The sequence below is a fragment of the Trachinotus anak genome, unplaced genomic scaffold (assembly GCF_046630095.1).
Source record: "Trachinotus anak isolate AG129_WGS33_773 ecotype Australia unplaced genomic scaffold, CSIRO_AGI_Tana_v1 ptg000011l, whole genome shotgun sequence".
NCBI classification, from domain to species: Eukaryota; Metazoa; Chordata; class Actinopteri; order Carangiformes; family Carangidae; genus Trachinotus; species Trachinotus anak.
In genome coordinates, this window is record NW_027273862.1 from 7,036,850 (window position 1) to 7,059,303 (window position 22,454).

The 22,454-nt window shown below is 39.5% G+C and overlaps 1 protein-coding gene across 3 annotated transcripts; it reads left to right on the plus strand.

The window, feature by feature from the left end:
- The first annotated feature begins 488 nt into the window (after positions 1–488).
- On the plus strand, positions 489–20,481 carry cyld (cylindromatosis (turban tumor syndrome)). 3 transcript variants are annotated; one of them, XM_071488679.1, is made up of 17 exons: positions 489–856; positions 2,373–2,915; positions 4,710–5,021; positions 6,810–6,915; positions 7,859–7,960; positions 8,557–8,673; positions 11,234–11,622; positions 12,299–12,464; positions 12,563–12,704; positions 13,267–13,389; positions 13,780–13,871; positions 14,004–14,070; positions 15,123–15,255; positions 16,233–16,341; positions 16,576–16,694; positions 17,078–17,294; positions 18,106–20,481. In XM_071488679.1, exons 2-17 carry the CDS (start codon positions 2,424–2,426, stop codon positions 18,288–18,290), a joined length of 2,871 nt encoding a protein of 956 aa, XP_071344780.1. In that variant the 5' UTR covers positions 489–856; positions 2,373–2,423; the 3' UTR covers positions 18,291–20,481. The 3 variants fall into 3 exon arrangements, with proteins under 3 accessions (XP_071344780.1, XP_071344781.1, XP_071344782.1); XM_071488680.1 differs by lacking the exon at positions 8,557–8,673 and having other exon boundaries at positions 490–856; XM_071488681.1 differs by lacking the exons at positions 7,859–7,960; positions 8,557–8,673 and having other exon boundaries at positions 490–856.
- The last annotated feature ends 1,973 nt before the right edge of the window (positions 20,482–22,454 follow it).

Sequence of the window (22,454 nt, forward strand, 5' to 3'; positions counted from 1 at the left end):
TGCAGTAAACCTCCCAGGAGTATATGAAGCAACGGGAAATAGCTCTACCTCAATTAGCTGCAACAAGGAAATGTTTCTTACATAGAATATGAATGCATCATTAATAATAATCCAATAATGTGACAGTTACTTTATATTACATATAACACTGAATGGGGCCTATTCTGCATGCTGCACACTTTTGCTTTCTTTGATTCTAAATACATTCTGCTGATTATAATACTAAAAAAATCAAATTTTAATTAAGTAATATTTTATATCCGTTATGGAGGGTATTTATAATTTAGTGTTGCCTCTTTTATTTAAGTAAATATTTTACAGTAAATAACTCAGAGACAGCATCATCTGCCCTGGATGCTACACTCCAACCTAACTACATGTTCTGTCATCCATGGGAAACCCCCACAGAGTGGGACGTTTGTATAGACACAGTGAACAGCCAATCAGCGCTGGAGAATGAAACTCGTGACCAATGCCTATCTGCGAGAGCAATAACGTCATGCATTAAGTTTAGTGAGGTCGTCTCCTGTAAATAATATATCTCATAGCTGTAGCGATACACTGTATTATTTCACGTATTTCCTATGGGTAACAGACTTATCTAAATGCTGTCAGCATACTCTATAGGGTGGCAGTCCGCTGCCAGCCTGCTTGCTGTTGGCCAGCTCGCTGGGTTAACTTTGGCGTGATACTTGGCTGGTTAGGACGCTAGCATTAGCTAGCTATTTAGCTAATCAGAGGTTAACTGGCATAACGGGAGACATCCAGCTTGTTTTCAGAGGCCTGTATCTAATTGGGATGGACATATGAAATGACAGTCATCTGCAGCCTCTAACCGAAGTGACTCATATCAAAGGTAAGAGGACCACGCCATTAACACTGAGCGAAAGTGTCTATTTGTTGCTTTTTAAGGCTACGGTATGTTAGCTACTTCCCTCTCTTAAAGGGCCTTTGACTGACAGCTCTTGCCTGGTGATGACAAACTGCTGCTCAGTTTTGTCAGGGAAAGCGTTCATTAAAACGAGTTACCATGTTGCTGTCAGTGACACCGACACAGGAATAAACAAATCTGTAATCAGGTCTGTGGCTGTCACTTCAAAGACAGCGCTAAATAAATGTCATATCAGGTAAGCGCTGGTCCGTGTCAGGTGGGAATTACCTTCAATTTTCTACCTGTTTCTCAGCTGTTTCTTAGCCTCAACAATATTGTCTTAGCTGTGACGCTGACGATACATAATTTTATTGAAAACAACCAAGTCAATGTTGTAAACCAGCCTCTGCTGTCATGCTTGAAACAATGACGGATGGTGTTAGTTCGTAAATGTGTCGGGTGGTTGATCTTCATGTCTGAGGTGTCATTAGGGGAAATCCATTCGTCTGACATTAGTGCTGTGCTGTGTTTCAGAATAAGTTAACTGTCTGCTCACCGCCTATTTTTAGATTAATCAAATCAGTAGATATGAGTAATGTCACACGAGGTCCTGCTAATAACAGGGGTACCGCACAGAGATGACTGGGCAGTAAAGAGGGGGAATACACTGCTTAGACCATTTGCCTGTAACATTTCACACAACAAACCACAACAAGCAAACTGGACGAAAGACTTTTGGTTGAAAGATTAGTAATCACATAGTCCATGCATAAAGTTACCTTGCAGATTTGAACATATTTTCTATATCTTAACTGAAATCACTGTTTATCATCATTCAAGATTCTTTGCCTTAATGTAGTTACAACTGTTTTACCCAATATTTAATCATGATTAGTAGTTTCTTATGTCAGTATGGCTCATCAGCCATCCATTTACAACTGATCAACGAAACTATTTCCAGTTGTTTATGTATAAGTCAGCTTTTAGACAAAAGAAGCAAATGTTGCGCTAGTTACTCGGCCTCAGTCTGTGCTTAGGAATGAGACGAGGAATTCATTGGAACTAATAGAAATAATATTTATGTACAGTACTGCACACAGAGTGACACTTTCACTTGTTTTACACTTTTAGTTCTGTTTTACCTGTTGTGGTATAGAAATACTTTGTTTTCCAAACCAACACAATGCGTCAACTGTCAACACACATTGGGCTATATACTGTATGTGCTATTATTATAATAATAATTATTATTGTAATTATTATTATTATTATTGTTACGTATTTTGTTAAGTATATTTGTTAGTTAATCTGTTAAAGCATTTCAGTTAACTCTATCTTGACTGGTATTTTTTTGAGAAATAGAAAAGGAGATTACTGTAACAAGCATTCAGCCAACCAATCTTGCTCTTGTTTTAATGGTACCCACCTACTGATGTCTTGGCATAAACTGGCTTGAATTCATTTTTTTAGAGATGGTTATGTGTGTTATTCTTTACCACAGACCACAGGTCAAGCTTGCCTTGACGTTGGACCTCTTGCCTAGCATGCAGCCATGAGCTCTGTCCTGTGGAGCCAGGAGAAGCCCAGTGGGGGCTTCAGGGAGGACTGGCGCTTCTACATGGTCGTGAAGGAGTGTACGGTGGAGAAGCCTCCCCAGAAGACACTGAGGATCCCTCGTGGCAGTCTTGGCCAGGCATGCCAGGAGCGCAACAGCCTGGGGCGAACACTACCCCCATGCAAAGGCAAGAAAAGTCTCCGCATTCTGGACCAGACCAACGTGGTGCTGAGCCTGGACGAGCGGGACGTCCAGGAGCTGGACGAGAAGCTGGCTGAGCTGCTGTTCCCCATTACCAACTGTGAGGAGAGATATGCCCTGCTTTGCAACAAGCCACGGCTAGCACGCGTCTGTGATATTGACTGTGGTTCCAAGGTTCGTGTCCAGTTGCGCTCTGGGGATGACCCTCTGCCTGGTGTGGTCCGCTTCAAGGGCTCGCTGCTTCCCGACAGGGCCCTCTCTGGAATCTGGTTTGGAGTGGAGCTGCTGGTGAGCTTATTTTGTGTTTCCTCTGTGTTCATTGTGCACGAGAGCTCCGCTATAATAGAAATGTTAACTCCAGTGGAGGGTTATTTTAATTTTTTCATTGTACAAATGAGACAAATTCCTCTTTAAACATTAGGAATAGTATTGTTGATGTTTAAAATTGATTAAGGTTTTTCATATAATACATGACACAAAGAAAAACTGAGACAAGAAAACTAGTTTCAACTTCCATTAGAACCACTGCCTGAAAACAATAGTTATAGAGGTGAATCCAAAAGTAAAATTACAATCAAACACCACTGTGACAGTAAATGCATACTTAGTTTCGTTACAGTTATTAATGGCATGAGTCTGATAATTGCAAACTAGCTGTCAAAACTAACATGTTAAAACACAGATTGCATCTTTTTCTGTATGGCTTATGCATGTTCCTTTCAGTCTAATCTGAAACAACAGAAGCAGGATTTACTGGTTCTTGAAAGCTTTCTGAAACTAGGTGATTTTATGTGACCTTTTAGTAACATTTAAAACCGTGCTGTCTCTATTGTGGAGCCCCCCTTGTGTCAGCTGAGAAAAAAAAACAGCCATGTGTAAAGTACTTTCGGTTTACAAATCTGAAAGAATGATTTATTAACTGATTTACACATGGCTCTTTTTTTCCCCAGCTGACCCAATTAGGGCTCCGCACTTTATTTATTAGGAACAGAAGTAAGAAACCATTTCCACTAGCCATTGGTGTTCATTAGTGAAAGTGCTCATGACAATTGCAAGGCAATGAAGTGTTTGTACTGTTGTTCCTAATAATAAATAAGGCAGAAAGAAGTATGTGGTTTTGCTGCAGTCCATGTCAGCTTGTACTTGTATGGTTTGAAAAAAATGTAAATACAACCAATTGCACATTTGAAAATAACAAATAACAAAGTGAACAAATAACAAGTTCTTGCTGATTATTTTAGAACTAATGTAATGACCATTCAGATCGGTTTGTACAGAGCACAAAGCAGTACTGCTGAGATACAGCATATGTAATGGTCACTTTCTGCCATTTCTCAAGCTATAAAGGTAGTGTCTGCAAATGTTATTTTAGTGAAGGCTGAAACACAACTGCAGAGTTTTGACTGAAATCAGTGTAAACAGAAATGACAATGTTTTCATTTTTATGTTCACTATTCCTTTAATCTCAACATTAAATTTGATCATTTCATGATTTCATGTCATGCCATTCATTCTGTACCGTATGTACAATATGTAACCAAATACAAAGGATTGCTTTATTGCAGCACAATGTTGTTTTTATTCTACTGAGTTCAGCTGTAGTTTTCTTGAGTGGGCTGATGGAGCTCAAGTATTCAAGCTGCAGCTCAGTATAAAGGCCTCAGAGTTTGCATATATGCTTCAGACAAAATCTAATTTTATGCCCCTCATCAAATAGAGATCACTGTGTTCTTTTTGCTAATATAGCAATTACAGTGATTTGGCACTTTTTAATATTCAAAGCCTGCATGAGAGAAATTAAACAGTATGTTATGGTAGGGTTGTGAGAACATCCTGTACCATGCTTGAATTTTTTGAATGTATTTATCATCACAGTAAGTCAAGTTGTATTACCGCTGCAGTAATCGATCATATGCTCTCACAGGTCTATGATGTTGACTTCCTTTCCCTGAGCAATGCTGAGCAAGCAGCCTTGCTACCTGACCTCCTTGTTATGACAATAACTTGAGCATCTCTCTTGCTCCTGTTCTGTCTCACTCTTTACACTTGTCTCATCATCTTTCCTCTGCTTCCTTCTCCCAGGAGGAGGGCCGGGGCCAAGGCTTCACAGAGGGCTCCTACCAGGGCCGCCAACTTTTCCGCTGTGAGGATGAATGCGGTGTGTTTGTGGCCTTGGACAAACTTGAACTCTGGGAGGATGATGATGATGAAGCTTTGGGGGAACTGGAGGAGGACCACATTAATGTAGTGGAAGAGGACCAGGACTTCCCACAACTGGAGATAAACTCCAGGGTCCTGGTGCAGACCAGGGATGGACCCGAGAGAGGCACCATCATTTTTTGTGACCTGCTGCCAGGAAATGAGAGCCTGGGCTACTATGTGGGAGTTGACATGGTAAGTAAGGCTCCTTCTACATAGGTAGTTTTATTGTATTCACAACAGTATGTCTAGATACAGGTAGTCAATCATAATGCTGAAATAGTTTGTGGATTAGTCAATCAACAGAAATCAATTTAAAATCCAAATGTTTCAAATGTGAGGATCTGCTGCTTTCTCTGTTTGATAAAATCATAACTCAAACACCTTTTAGGGGTTTTAAACATTTGGTCCAACAGTACAATCAGTGTGATCACCATGGGCCCTAAAAAATTGAAATGGGTATTTTTTACAATTTTCTGTAGTTAATAGTTAATCACTCCATTGAGAAAAAATCATCAGGTTAATTGATAAAGAAATATAAATCAAACCTCAGCATTTTGTGAAACTCGCTTATTCGCTTTATGCTAAATATGAAGCTTCTACCAGCAGCTGGCTATCTAAGCTTAGCACAGCACAACATGTTGCATGTCGTTTGTTTATTTACAAAAATCTGGAGTGTAAAAACAAAAAAAATACAGTTTACGGGAGATTAAGCACTGCACTTTCTTAGGTGGGATCACTAGCTTCTTGGAGTCTCCATTGGTTGCCTGGCAACTGCTCCTGACAAAGAAATAGCTCGGCAAGGCCAGTTGTCTTAAGGATATAACAATTGAGACACAAGGTATTAATTAATTAATTAAGCAATAAATGAAACAATAAAGCATATATTGATTTCCCAAAATGTCAAACTTAACTTTAGATACAGTTCACTCCTGATCCCTGACACTGCAAGTAATGTGTGTTCAAACCCGAATTGTCTTAAAGGAGGGCAAACTTTCTCCATCATCTCTGCTTCTTTAGTGTCTAATTCCATCACTTTTACATTTACATTAAGCTAGATAGCAAGTTTATAATAAGGTGAGAGGACATCACAATCACGACCCCCAGTCTTTGTTGTTGTTTGTCTGGACATCACTTCATGTATCCTTGTCTCAGTAGAGGGCAGTGACATGCAAAAAGTCCCAGACTTTAATGTACAGAGACAAATTATCTGAGTTTCTGTGGATCCCAGCTTTTCTGTCATGACTTGCCTGTGTTTTTGTTTTTCTTTTTTGTGATCATTTCTCTCTATGTTGAGGGAACATGTCTTGTTGCCTGGGATCACAGTAGCTGGTATCTATGACTACTGTTGTCAGGCGGGAGTTGTATTGTAGTCATAGAGAGATTGAAACACATAACTGAGGCGTTTTGACTGCTGATCGTTAGCAGCAGCACCAACAGCAGCAGCAGCAGCAACCCACTCAGTGCATCTGAGCCACCCACACAAAGGCAAGGCAGTCACGCGGGGAGTGAGGTAAAGACTTGGTGCTGTATGACCCAACAGCATGGCAAAGGGCCAGCAGGCAGCTGAGGAGAGCCCACAGCTCTGCCTCATTCTGCATCCAGCCTCGCCCTGCCTTCTTTAGCAAGTGGCACTGGCCTCATGCTTATCTTAGATTATCCTGCTGGAGCACAAACCTGGATTCCAAACTAAAGAAGAAGAATAGTGGTTGTGCTTTCAGAGCAAGTAGAGTTTTTGGTTGGTAGAACTTGAGGTAGAAGACCTCTTGTTTAGGTGGAGAAGATTAGATCAGTGGTTGGATCATCACAATACAGCGGATCAGGCTTAAACACTATTTTCAGATACAGCGATAAGGCAATAAACATTATTAATCAGCAAGAAGATACTAGAGGAAGAAGCACGTGTGGCACCAGGTTGAGCAATTTTACAGAGATGGAGAGCATCTGAGCGCTATAAGGGTCTCACGTCTCCAACTCTTTCAGGACAATCCTATCGGGGACTGGGATGGTGTATTTGATGGGAAGTTGCTGTGTAATTTTGCCAGTTTGGAGCACACACGACTAGTCCCCATCTGTGACGTAATGCCAGGTGAGTCACAAAGTATTTGTCTCTGTTTTTGTACCATGTGCATGTCACCAAACCTTCGTGTTTGCAGAAAATATTCAGCTGTCCATCTCTGGGACCAGCACTGAGCTCCTTCTGAGCATTCTGAGTTTGTGTTTTGGTCACAGCAGGAACAGAGAGCCTTTTGTGCTGATGGCTCGCTTGTTTTTGAAAGTCAAGTGAGATACTCAGGCTCTTTGTTCTCCACATTAGCGTATTGGTTTGTTTATGTGTGCCACTGCTGCATCTCAAACTATTGTTAATTTTGTAAATTTGTCATCTCTCTTTGAAACCCATTCTTTTGCACTCTCTAGAAGGGCTACACCAAGTATATATTGTCACCAAGTCACTAAAAGAATTTGTTATTCATTGGTTCCTAATTTGTCATGCTTTTGATTCTAGACAGTTAAAGCTGTCTTTTGTGACTGTCAGCCTGTGTGCAAAGGGATATGTACATGTTTACTGACTTGCAGTTAAACACAATATCTTTAGCCTGTTTCCGTCTTCAAGCAATGCACAGTGTGTTGTTGTTTTTAAATGTTGTAGGCTGGGTCATTACTTCAGAGGTTGTAACACAACAAACCATTCCACATGGCAGATAACTTTAGCTACAGTGTCATACATTGAAGCATCTTTCTTTAGCTAAGGAAACTGAAGCTTCTTGAGACTACTTTTTGGGTCTGTAAACATATTTTATCACACTTGGATACTTAGATTTCTTTTGCAAAATATGATCATTTTTTTGGCATTTGTTTTTGTAACAATGTTGTAATGACAAATTAATAACCATAAAGGAAAATGGTAGAGGGTCAGTGTAAATTTGTATACTTTGCAAGTGGGCTGTGGAAAACATTCAGTGCATGGTAGTTTAAGGTAGGCAGATAGAGATGTTGTGCCTCTAATGTGGATGTATTTTTGGGCTGTACAGAATATTCCATGCAGGACCAAAGGCTGCAAAAGCACAGTTTTGCCCCCAGAGGCACCAGCAGTGACAAGTCGTCCTCTGGCCAAAGCAAACCAAAGAGCAAAGGTACTGCACTGCTGTTATGATACAAACCTAACTGATGAACCCACAGCTTGGTGTAATGATAACTCTTAAAGGGGCATTCCATCAAATTGTTTGGTTGTGATTCTCCAAAGCCATCAAACTTTCACAAATTTTCATTTGCCAGTTCCTAATAGAAGAAGCGTTTTCTTTGTTACAGAGAACTTGGTTGGACAGGAACAATTTTAGGCAAGCAAATCAAAGAATAACCACAATAAAACACTTTTAGTGGAATGTCCCTATGTAAAAAGTCAATAATAACAGAAGGAGTGCTTAACTCATTTTTATACAAAAAAAAGAGAAATTCCTGTTGTAGCTGCAATGATTTGACTTGACTTGATTGGAATGTGTAACCACCTTGATTCTTTACTTTTTTTGTGGCTCTGTTATGGAGAAAACTGCCTTCAGTTGCTATCAATTGACGATTTTGATGTTTTTTTTTTTTTACTCTTTTATTTCTCACTTGCTTTTCTGATAAAATTGTCACAAAACATACTCCCAGGCACAAATGCACACACTTGCAGACACATACATGTTTTCCTTATCTGTCTGTTTTTTTCATGTACTTGTGTTATTTACAGGATTAGCTCATCAGTGTGGCAGTAGAAGCAAGTCTGAATTTTACTATACTTTAAATGGCAGCTCTGTCGATCCCCCAGCCCAGTCCAAATCCAAAAGCACATGGTACATTGATGAAGGTAAAACATGGGTACTCATGGGATGCCAACCATCTCATCGGCAAGCTCCTGTTCACAACAAGCTACCTACTAATTGGTTTTGCTCAGGGACACTTTTATTGGTGCTGTATATTTTTAATCCACTAACACTGGCAGAATCAGGGGTTTCATTCCCTCTGGGTCACACCTGTACTAAAAGATACACTCTGATACTGTGGGTTGCTCTAGAAAGAGGTATCCTCCAAAAGTAGCATTAGAATAATAATTGCTACAGTCATGTATTGGAACCTGTGTCTCCCACCTGCTAAAAACACATGGGAACATCATCACATTTTTTATCCTTATGGCAGTTTTTAAAAATTAAAAAAAGTAATGTAGTGGGTTCTTGACCTTGTTTAACTTCCTCCCATTAAGGATTATATATATATATATATATATATATATTATATTAAACTTCAACTGTATTTTTTCTGTATGACTAAAATGCTTCAGATTAGAAGAAACCTTAAATCAGTTATGAAAAGTTATCTGCCTTCTTTTGGATTTTTTTTTCCAGACAGGTGGGAGAGTTTGAGTTCCCTACAATGTATGCAATATATTTGGGTGTGTTCATTCTGCATTAATCAATTGTTAAAAGATTCTGGTAGCAACAAGAAGTTACAACAAGCTTTAAGTAAATATTGGCCCCAAACATGGGTTGCAGAGAAAGAAAAAGCAGTCAGTAGTTTGTTGCAGTAGCTTGCTATAAAGACCTCTCCACTCCACTCTTCCATCACCATTTCAGTGTCATATCCCACCTGCATGGAGTAATTGGTGTTGCATAAGGCTTTCAATGATGCTCAGTGCTGCAAATGACTCATTAACTGGCTGTTGACCTGTTTTGGTTGCAGATGGAGTGAAAGAATCAATAAATAAATTCTGTGTAATACTATTTGCAGGCCAAAGCATTAGTAAAAGCCTTTATTTCTTGTGTCAGGACTGACTGATTCAGTCAGCACATTGTGTTGTTTGTTTTGTATTTCCGTCAGTGTGGGGACACAAGTTTGTTATTTATTTATTTATTTTTTGTTTATGAGATTGTACTCATGTCATCATTAATACATGTCAGTTGTGAAGAATTTGATGAACTTTTTAAAAGTCAAATATTTGCAGTTTAGAGGCAGATTATGACCGAGTGTGTTTACATGTATTTAGAACTCCAGATGTTCAGCTCTCTGTTTATGGTCACATTGAGGATAAGCTTCATGTTCTAATCATGGATAAATACTGAGCCTTGGGACATCCCAAAACATCCAGGAAAAAAAAACAAAAAGCAAAAAAAAGGTACACAAGAAAAGGTGGTTATGTACCCTAACATGCCTGCAATAGTATTTCAATACTAATGCATGTACTCTCACATATTGTTTGAATTGCAGAAATTAGCAGACATCAGTCATGAATGGCTGAAGTGCTGTTTTCACAACTGCTTACTCATCCTGTGAATGTGTAATAACTGTTTTGTTCCCCAGGGCCACTTTCTATGTTTTAACTTATTTTTCCTTTATGGTTATGGTGTTTTGGTATACATTTGTCTGTCATGACTATTGAGTCAGAGCACAACTACACATATGGAATATTACATAACGCTGATGAGGTTGTTTTGTATCGATGTACTGACTCAACTGTTCTGGTGCACAAACATGAATTCTTAAAAAGGGTGACACTCTTCCTCCACAAACACATAGTTATGGCTTTAAATGGAACAATCAGAGTAATAATCTGAGTCATGAAATATTTCCCAGTCTGTGTGTCAGGCATCACTTCTCAGCTAAGGGTGTTTTCATGTTTAGGCCAGAAACTTGAATCCAGGAGAAAACGTGTTCCTTCAGGAATTCAGGGGGTCTATGATCAATAGTTTTTACACATAGGAATCTTTCCAAGCTGAGGATCAACTATAGTGGACCAGTATAGTGCTGATCAGTAATTCAGCACTACACACTCAACACTAAACTCTATTACTAATAACCTGGATGTATTTTCTTCTCACTTAAATATAAAGTTGATATTGTGCTTTAACTGCAGACTGCAAATTCTCTCCAACTGTGGCTATAGTAAATATTTTTTATACTTCTATATAATGTCACAATGTCTTTTTGTAGTTAACAAGAAGAAAATGTTTCTACTGCCAAATAGAAGCCCAAATGTGCCAATTGAGAAGTGTAAAAAAAACAGTGTTTCTCTGAACCATTGACCAGCATTAATGCTGGAAAATATGACTTATAAGACATTTTGGACATGCCATTCATTGATAAGGGGCATATACCCTGATATTTACAAGAAAATATCTAGTTGGCTCAAGTGTGAAAATACCCTAAGATGCTGAGCTTCACCCAAAAAAACCCCAAAAAAACCAAAAACTCCCATATGTCAAAACTCTTTACATATGGGAGTTGTGGTGTCTCATTATTTGAATTTGCAAGTTGCGAGTGTGCAGGTTCCTTCCTCCTCCCATCTCCACATTGGTAAACACAACCTACACAACATGATGTGTTTTGTACTGTAAAATTGACATTAACTTTGATTTCTGGTCTCTCTCCTGCAGTTGGGGAGGACCCCGCCAAGTCACTTACTGACACACCCCCTGACTTCAACCAATCCCCCCCGCCCTCCAGAGCCGCGCCCTCTTCCTCGTTGTCCAGTGACAACAAGTTCCACTCTCTGCCCTTCAGTCTGAACCGCAAGACTGGGCCCATTGATAGCATGAGTCATGGGCCTCTCTCCCTCTCCGTCCAGTCAGTGATGGGAGAGCAGCCAGAGCCTCCTTCGCCTGCTGCGCCTCCCTCGCCGCGACCACCGACGCCTCCTCATGGACAGCCAGGCCTGGAGGTGGGCTCTCTGGTGGAGGTGAAGGAGAATCCCCCTTTGTGTGGTGTCATTCGCTGGGTGGGTCTGCATCATGGCCTACTGGAGCCTCTGGCTGGGCTCGAGCTGGTGAGACAACACAGCAATGTAAACTTCAAAGTTAGATTTAGATTTCTGTATCACTAAGTGGGTAAAAAAATCACAAATAAAGAGACAATTTGTTTTCTTTCTTAGAGTTAGATGAAAAGGTCTGTACCACTCTCATATCTGCCTTTTCAGTATAAACCGCTGCTGAGTTTAGCTTAGCATAAAGACTGGAAACAAGGGGAAACGCCTGCCTCTCTCTTAAGGTGACAAAATCAGACCTTTAACACTCACTAATTAAAAGATGCTATCCTGTTAGTTTAATCTGTACAAAAACTGTATAACACAAATGACAAATTGTGGATTCAGCACGGGGGGTTTGTGCCTGATTATTTCTTGGCACAGTGACTTGAGGAAGTAATTGAAACTCGGAAAAAAATAATCTGCATATTTCCCAAATTGTTGAACTTTTCTTTGCAACACAGTGTTGCTGTTAGTAAAAGGTGTGAGTAAAGTTCAATATCTAAAATATTTGTCACTAAAGAGCTGATCACTCTTGACAAAATTGATAAAAAAAGTTGATTATAAAAGACGTGATACCTGATCAGGCAGTTCTGAATACTGCGTATGGCAGAATGAATGAAAGCCAATGCTTTAATAGTGTATTCACATGTCATACATGACAGTAGTTGGATGACCTGAACTTGACCTTCTCTTCCAGGAAGAAGAGTGTCCTGGTTGCACTGATGGCACCTTCAAAGGTACGCGGTACTTTACCTGCCCACCCAAAAAAGCCCTGTTTGTGAAGCTTAAGTGCTGCAGACCTGACTCCCGCTTCCCATCACTGCACCACTCCTCCAATCCCATAGAGAGATGCAACTCCATTGGTGAGTCAGTAGGAGGTTTACAGATTATTAAAGACACCAAATTAACTATTGCTTCCAAATGCTTTATGTTTAAACTTGTACTTTGTGTGTTTATGCAGCATTTGGGGGTTACCTGAGTGAGGTAGTCCACGAGAACACGCCTCCCCGCACAGAGAACGATGGTCTTGATATCATGGTGGGGAAAAAGAAAGGCATCCAGGGCCACTACAACTCTTGCTACCTTGATTCAACTCTCTTCTGGTCAGTACTCTTTCAGTCTAAGAGTAAATACTAGTTGTATGGATTGACTACATGGTGCTTCCTCAGCCAGCAGTGCTGTGTTTGCCTAGAGGCATGGGCTTATTAGCCAACTATTTTAACTCTGACCACTGGCTCTGACAGGAGGGTGTATTCCAGCTGTGAGCTGGCTGGATGATAGTGGCACATCTGATGTTTCTGCCAACAATGCCAAAGGGCCTTTGAACGAAGCAGTCAACCCAAACTACAGGAGATCACTTTAAATATGCTTTGACCAGTTTCGAGTTTTGAATTGATTTGAATTCTAGTTTTAAATGCTACAATTCCTATAAAATGGGTTTCCCATAGAAAGTATTTTTTAATTAGTTAAACAGTAAATGCAAATGCAATTGAACATTCATCACATTAAAATTTACAAAATTAATAGTTTTTGATAACATCTGGGTTTTAATAGTGTAAGTGACTCTCGGCCAAATGATCCTAATAATAATCATCAATTATCATATGTAAATCAGATAAAAGATACATTAATTTTAATGCCTCTGTTGTATATTCTGCTCTGCAGTCTTTTCTCCTTCAGTTCTGTACTGGACACGGTTCTGCTGAGACCACGATCAAAGACTGATGTAGAGTATTACAGAGAGACCCAAGAGCTGTTACGCACAGAGATAGTCAACCCCCTGCGCATGTAAGTCGCAGTGGTTTATTGTATACTCACTCTGCTGCAGGTTTTTGACATTGACACTTACATTACAGCACACATACAGATTATGAATATTACCATCACCTGTTTTAGGCATGTTGTTGATTTTTTTTTTTTCAGGAAACTAAAAGCCTCTGTTCTGAAGTTGAATGCTAAAGTTTTTACAGGATCTTTAAATAAGAGCTCACACATTATTTAAACTCAGATAAACAGAAGTAAAGAGTGATTTTGAATCAGGAATATTGCTGGTATTACTTGCTTCATCAAACCCTGAATGTACATGTGATGCACATTGTACCAGCACAGCTAATGTCACTATGCCATATTACTATACTATTTAGCTAGCTTGTAACTTGCTCTGTCTCTGTCCTCCAGACATGGGTATGTATGTGCCACAAAAGTGATGAAGCTAAGGAGGATCCTGGAGAAAGTAGAAGCTGCCTCTGGGTTTACCTCAGAAGAAAAAGGTGGGAGAATAACATAGCATACACATTCATGCTATCAACTGTACAGTTTTTACAGTGTCTACACTGTATGGTAGCATGCACAAGCATGTTACTTTCAAGTGTCTTAAATCTTAATCACATCTTGTACTGCAGATCCTGAGGAGTTCCTCAATATCCTTTTCCATCACATACTGAGGGTGGATCCGCTTCTCAAACTAAGGTAAGCAACAGATGTCTTTTCAAAGAATCCAAAACCTCTTTGGTTATGTCTAGTGCCCAAAGGCACTTATGTAGTGTTAATGCTGAAACACTTTATTAAATTGTTTTTAGTAATGTTTTAGTTGCTGGTTTTACAAAACAGATATGCCTGAAATGAGTTTAATGATGCAGTCATTACTCTTCACACACAAAGCATACTGTATGAATGACATGTCTTTGATTGTCACTGCTTAGCAGACTCTGCAAATATAGTTTCAAATACACCACTGCTAAACCACAGATATAGAACCGACTGTGTCTAAATGCGTAATATTTAGATTTACACAGTCACATAAAGTTTCACTTTTGCTGCAAAGCTTACAATTGAGATTGAATAGCGGACAGTGTGGGCAAAATGATTTAACTGTAGGAGTTCTTTTGGTCATGTAATGAAAACTCACTCAATAGTCCTGTATAAGGTTCTGCAGTTCAGATGAGAAGAGTTTATGTCTCAGAGAGCCAGATGTCATCATCCCTATCTACTGTTTTATAGGATTATGCATAGTTATTCTATAGTGATCTTAAACTTAACAAAATCCTTGCTCACACTTTCATACTAAAGCCAAGCAGTTACACACTCACAAAGTTGTAAAGCCATGTCATGTACTGTAGCATATGTTGACTCATATGTCACTGACAGGAAACAAAAGGTTTATTCTGGTTCCTTGCTTCGCTTTAAAGGCAGTGATGAAATTGGTCAGCCATGAAAATCTGTCAGCACCTGATAAATATCTTTCTCTAGAGACAGGATGCAGAGAGAGGATGCAGCTGCTACAGAAAATTAGTTCAACATATTTCAAGATGTTAAAAGTCAAGTTAAGGTGCCACGTGTTCTACTTTTAAAGGAAAAACTAAATATGAATTTCTTAATTTAATAAGCCGGTATTGATTGTCAAGGCAACCTAAAATGTCTAAGTTCTACAGAAAGTTAATTTGATATTCTGTTAATGTTTGTCCTTTGAGAACTGAAGATGTGAATAAAGCTTAGATAAATGAGTAGACTTTATTCTCCAGGTCAGCAGGACAGAAGGTCCAGGACTGTTACTTTTACCAGATCTTCATGGACAAGAAGGACAAGGTTGGAGTCCCCACTATCCAGCAGCTCCTGGAGTGGTCTTTCATCAACAGTGACCTAAAGTTTGCAGAGGTGAATTTCATTCTGTTTTATTCACCAGGTTAACCAGAGTAAAATCAAAAGTCTGGTAATATGGAGCTGTGGCTTGATTTGTCAGACTTACCTAAAAGATTCATTCTTTCTGGTTTGGCACAGTCATTCCCAGCTCATAGATTCCCACAGCATCTCATATCTTATGCTGCTGTAATCCCATTTTCATGTTGATCTTAAATACTATTGCCATGACTTTGGCATCTAAAGCTTCAACTGTCAAAGAAAAGATTAAGTTGTACATCCCTGAATTTATTTGACAATACATCCTTTGGAAATGCTTGTAGTGTCTTTGGATGAGATGCTCTTAGCATCTCCAAGGCTCCCCCTTGTGTTAATTATTTGTTATTGAAATAAAAGTGGTAAAACCTGAACTACATTTGTAGTTTTTATTATGGCATATAGGGCTATTAATGTTGGTACCTTTTCATAATCTAAATTAATTAAACTTTGAAAAAGTCTTTGGCTGTTTGAATGCTTATTTTGAGAGCAAAGAGCTGTGAGCTGTGATCCAGAGGGAAGGGGACTGTGTCATGTAGGCCAAAAACAAACCCAAATATGACACTTCCTATATCAAAGAAGCTTCCACTGCTGATCAGACTTCTAATTCAAACAAGAAAAGTAAAACATTAATCGCAGAATGCAGTCTTGTGTCTCAAGCGTGAAACAACTTAGACTTCAAATCTTCATTTCTTTACCTTTAATCACACTTGATAAAATAAGACATTTTCAAAGAATCAAGATTTGCTGTTGTCTTTACTTACTTTTAAAGATTTAACTCTATTGTGACTTGTGATGGGATGAATATCAAGTACATTGTGAACATTCTGTTCTTCTGTTCTGGCACCCCCTTGGCCTCAGGTTTTAGTTTCTGTGTGCACAGAGCTTAACTGATATGTCCACGCTGCTTTGTTGGTGACTACAGTTTTCTCTTTGTCTGTTTTCCTACCCCCCCCCAGGCTCCCTCCTGCCTTATTATCCAGATGCCCCGTTTTGGCAAGGACTTTAAGATGTTCAACAAGATTTTCCCCTCACTAGAGTTAGACATCACAGACCTTCTTGAGGACAGTGAGTTGTAGCTAATATTTTTTGTCTCCAGTGTGTAAGTGTGGTGTGTTCTTGCCAATCGATGGTGATTCAAAGCTGTGCGGCATTCGTTAATGAAATTTCGCTGAGTTGTCACTGCAACTCAGCTGAGATGAAGGAACCCTTTCTTTTTTCTTGCTTTCAAATCTGCTCTCAACTTTTGAAAGAACTACACTTGTGTGTCAGCATTAATAAAAGTATGTGTCTATTACTCAGCTCCAAGAGAATGTCGAATCTGCGGAGGCCTGGCTCTGTACGAGTGTCGAGACTGTTATGAGGATGGGGATATCACCGCTGGCAAGATTAAACAGTTCTGTGAAAAGTGCAATACACAGGTAAACAACAGAGGGCATTATTGCAACACGAGTTGAACAAAAACGAGTTGAAAGGCTGTGTCAGGATGATCCATTTGGTGGCGCCAAATCCAAAGGAATTGTGCTGTCTCAATGCAGAAGTTCTGTTGCAGAATAGTGGTATCAACAGTACATTGTAACACATGGTCCGATCATTTCTCTACTTGCAAATAGTTGTTGCGTTTGCTGAAGTAGTATTTCATTAATATCTGCTTTGCCTGTTTGGCATGTACTTCAAAGCTTTTATTCACTGTCATTTTCAATCTATGTGTTATATGAAATATGTACAGCATGTTTTGTTTAGCCCTAATAAGCCACAGTAACAAAGAGTGTGTGTGATGGTGCGTCTGCTTGTACTGATTTAGGTCCACCTACACCCGAGGAGGAAAGCCCATCGGCACGGCAAACTGTCTGTCCCCAAGGAGCTGCAAGAAGGTATGGGGCGGCAGAGCAGTTTTCCCCGTCAGAGGATGGAGCTGTTTGCTGTGCTGTGCATTGAAACCAGCCACTACGTGGCCTTCGTCAAGTACGGCAGCGCCGATTCCGCCTGGCTCTTCTTCGACAGTATGGCAGATCGTGATGGTGGGTGTCATGGACTTTTGATGCTGTGTTTGTTATAACTTCAAACTGATCCTTGAAATTAATTTGTTATCCAGGGTATGTATGGGAAATTATAACTGCAAAACATGTAAAGGAATTTAGCAGTATGTTGTGACACTGACAGGGCCTCAGAAATCCAATAGAGTCATTAATCACCGCACAGAACACATCCATACTAAATTACCGTTTTTAAACCAAACTTTAAAACAAATAGCTACAGCATCTCTTTCAAAATTGTTCTCATTATAAATTCATCTGCGGATTTTATACATTTCATACATTTTTCAACACATTCATTATTTGATCAGTGAAATCTCAGAAAATTATGAAAATAAGTATTTTAATACAATTATATTCTGTAAAGCAAGGAAAAACAGCAATTGGAAGTTGTAACAAGATTGTGTTTTGCTTAAAATTGCTTAAGTACTCAATTGTCAAAGTTATTGTTAAAAAACATTATTTTTTTGTTGAGTGACTACCAATGGTTTCAGCTTTAATTACTGTTATATTTAAATATGGCAAAAACATGTAGGTGCATAATTACATAAAACAATACAATGACTGGTGGAAAGAAAAATACTGTTGTGTTTATATATACTATAGTGTATAGTGTTTAGTATTTGACGATCAACTTGGTGTACATATTTTTTATTGGTAACATCTTCAACACTGTGATATGACTCGATGCATTAAATCCTGGTTCTCCAATGTTCTAAACAAGAATTTGTCATGACCCTTGGCTTTGCTGCTACAAATTATGTTATTTTTAATGACTGTTCCTGTGGCTCTGCAGGAGGACAGAATGGTTTCAACATCCCTCAGGTGTCTCCCTGTCCAGAGGTGGAGGTTTACCTGAAAATGACCCCAGAGGAGCTGCACGCTCTGGACCCCAAGAGTATCCAGGGCCAGGCCCGACGCCTGCTGTGTGACGCCTACATGTGCATGTACCAGAGCCCGACTATGAGCCTGTACAAGTAGAATCCTCTCCCCAAACCCCCACCCCTTCATTTCTGTCCCTCAGCCACACCACCTTCCCCTCCCCCAGGGCAGGAGATTCCCAGAAAGACATAAAAATAAAAAATAGACTAAAAGAAGAAAGGCTGCCTGCCAGCAGGGGTGCTGTCTGGAGTTAACCCTCTCCACCCCAGCTCTCCTCTATGCCTGCCCATCTCTGGAGGTTGGAGAGATGGAAGAAAGGAGGAGAAGCCTATTTGCACTGTGCATTAGTTCAAGTGTTGTGTTCTTCATGTAGTCCTATGTAGCTTCCCTGTGTCTCACAGCTGAACATTGGTGGTGGATGATGAAGCAAAGGTAGGCCTTATGAGGCCCCTTCCGGGAGGGGCATGGGCATGGGCATGCTCTTACGGGCATGATTGCGACGTTGTGACTGAGAAAACATGCAAAAAAGTACAAGATGAGTTTGTGGGAGAACCTTGGCCACCTCATTTACCTTAAGAAAAGGAGTCCTGCTATTCTTAATCACTGTAAAAGACGGGAGCTTTCCATTAACGCCATGTTAAGGAATGAAATTCAGTGCGCAAATCCTCATCCAACTTGTGTGTACTGTTCTAAAACTTGTGTAAAATCTCTTAGTAGCATAGATTTCTCCAGGTAGTAACATCAACAGTATAGATGTCAACCTACTGTGTAGTTGCATTAAGACCAGAGTATTCTGCTCTTTGTGAACCAGTTTGCATATTTCCCCATCACGCTGTGTAAATGTCAGTATATGTTTTGCAGAAACAGATGTAGCCATTGTAAAAGCCTCATGTTTTACTGCATACTTGCTCAACCAATGCTGCACTTTTGTTCTATCCCCAAGTGGACTTATCAGGAAACATTTAGGTTTTGCTCTTTATTTTTCTCTCCTATTGGAAGGCACACTGAGTGCTAATTTGTTGGTCGGGAGACATCAGAGTTTTCTGTTACAGAATACAAATTTGCTTCTCCTCTGTAGCTGTAAAGAATGGTCTGCATTGCTAATGCAGAGTAGATGCCAGATAAATGCATGAAGGGAGACTTGTACAATGGCTCCTGTTGTAAAGCTGGTTGCTGGAGCACTCCATGCATTCATAGGGTCAATGAGGTGAAATACTGGAAGAGCCTGGCTGTTTTTAAAGTAAGAGTTTGTGATGTGAAAAATTTCACATGCATTGTTTTACATCTCTGACTCATTGTATTGATGACTAAATCTAAATTATATTTTATGTTTACGAAGCCTTTACCTGCCAGTCATGGCGGGTCTGATTTCCTGTGGGTGAAGAGGAGCAAGTATTGACTCTCGCTGCCTTTCATGAAGATGCAACATGCCATGTTTCCAGCCATGCACCAGATAACTAAAGAATTGTGATCAAATGTTATTTATTATATTCTAATCATATTACAAACTCATATGTCATCCCTTTTTCAGAAAATGACACAGGGTTGATGATACTGTAAGGTTTGGGTACTCCTTGTCCTCTTTCACTGTATATTGAAGTGAGTTTTTGTAGTTTACGCTGTCTCAAAGCAACTACTGAATGTTAATAGTGACATGTTGACCAGTGTAGAGCTGACAAAGGAAGGAAATGAAGAGGCACAAGGCTGGTAACCTTGGGGCACCATATATATGTATTTAAAGAAAAACAAATAAATTAAAAAAACTTGATCCGTGATTCCATTGTATTCCAGTTTTATAGAATACTTAATGTACACCAATCATTACCATGGATCGAGATATGAAGTAGTTGTTGGGATTTTTTGTCCATATATCCCACAGAATTGGATAAAATCAATCAACTGCGGATGTTGGCAACAGCATTATATATATTTTTCCTAAGTCACAACTTAATCATGGATTTAGTTGTGAGAATAAAACAAGTGTGTAAGGGTGTTTTATAAATTAGGTTCCAGATGACAACTTCCATTTTGCTGCGTGTTCGTTTCCACCGTCCCAGGGATTCTGACAGAGGACTTTCCTTTTCTGCACTGCTGAAGCTTGTCACTGACTGGAGCCTTGTTTTCTGTGAAAGAAGTCTCAGAGCAGAGGATGGGATTTTGAGTTGTTTTTTTTCTTGTTTTTATTTTTCTGTTGCATCTGTACAGTACAGACATATGTAATGGGTGGAAAATTAATGTCAGTGATATTCCTGTACATGTTAACAAAATAAAGCCCATTTTGAAGGGTAAACAGCATGTGGTGAGTAAATTAGGGACTTTTCAGCGAGTTCAAAGATACTGACACACTTTTTTCAACAGTTGTTTCACTTACATGATACAGTAACACCAATGGCAGTGGAAAGCCACCACGGAGAGAAGGTATTAAATATGAGTAAACAGGATTACATTTTCTGTCTTGAACTGTAGTACACAACGGATAATTAGTACGTTTAAATAGATATAAAACACATTTCCATGTTGGATATCAAAATAAAAATGGCTAATTTTAAGGATTGCTAGAACACTTTAATATTGAATGAATGAATATTGTTTGGCACTTGAGAGATTGAAGTATTTAGCTACATATTTTAGACAATACAAATAGCTGGTTATGGATATTTTTCAAATGCATTTGCATGTAGAGTTTTTGTGTTGTGTCTGTTTTTGTTGTGTGTGTCCTAAAGTAGTGAGTTGTAGTCATGAGAAGAGCTTTACAGGACTGTTTACTAAAACAGACTGGAAAAAAACAACAAAAAAGACCTCCTAGAACAGTGTTCCCTATTGAATAGTAAGAAATTTCTACTGAGATTAGTTGACCCATCCCCCTTCAAGTTGCTACAGTATGTTACAGGTACATGTTTTATTCAAGTGGTTTTTTTTCTGTATTCTGATTAAAAAAGGGAGTTCTATGTGAAAACAGGAGTTTAAACCTTCCTCAAAACCTGCAAGAAACAAACAGAGAAACTGACGACTACTAAGTGTTTCTGTAAAATAACACTTTCTGAATATGGCCACAATACACTGACATCAATGGCTGCTGGAGAATCCCATTATTATAACATAGTGAGGTTTTGGAGGCTGTAGCAGTAAATCCTTGTCAAACCTGGCCTTTGGTGTATTTTTCAGTGTTTGTAGTGTGTATTATCCCCCTCTAGAGAGATCTGGTTCTGTACTGATAGGATTACTATGATCATGCCCAATTTAGGACTCTGAAACAGTGATCATCCACCGACTTGTAAACATATAACAACAATATGATCACAGCTTGTTATATTTACAGTGGGATGAGAAAGATTAATCCTACTGTTTTGACCACTTGGTTGGCTTTAGTCTTCGATCTGCCCTATATGATCAGATTAAGTCTACATCCAGTGACCCAATTCCCCAAACAGCCCCTGACAAACCGACACCCTGGAATAAATCAGCATGTATTATACATGCATCTCCCCCACAGGAACCCTATTCCACCTTACCCCTTTTAGTTTTTAGTCAAACTTGAAACCAGCTTAGCAAGCTGACTTCAGAAGTGCCAGATAAGTATTTGTCAACAGAACAGCTGGCACACAATGCCCTCTTGTAGCTTTATGCCACAGCATATGCCAGCCGCTCGTAGCGCGTGGTAATTTAGCTGGGGCTGGTTCTACAGGAACAGATGGGCTCAAGTATTGTTATTCTCGCTCCAGCTCAGGGCCCCTGGGGGGAATCACTAAATAAAATCAAAGCAGATGGACCTCTCTGGGCTAGGCTGTGTTTATGATAAACAGCCAGTGCAACCATTGTCCATCTAACACCTTAACCCCACCCTCCACACAAACTAACTGGTAACAGGATTACAGTAGTTTAACCTCACCTGCTCTGGGCTTCAACTCTCTATTCACCAAAACAGCAGCCAAACCCAAACAGACAGCAGACAGGAAGTACATTATGACTTACCCTATTTTGTGGAAAGTTTCAATACTTTCCATGCACCGCAACAAGTGCTATTTTTTTCCCCCGCTGACCTTAAACTGTAAAATTCTCTCAAAACAGAAACTCTTATTTTGGTGCTGATTTAGAAACATCTGACTTTCCTGTTCTTTCTCATTGACAGAGGGTTGTTTTGTTCTTTTATGACCTTGCCAAGATTTCATTGCTGTGGTTCTCACATCCATGTCATGGACACAGGCCTTGGTGGCAGTATGGTCATAGTAAACACAATCTCATTAGGTAATATTGTGTCCTCCT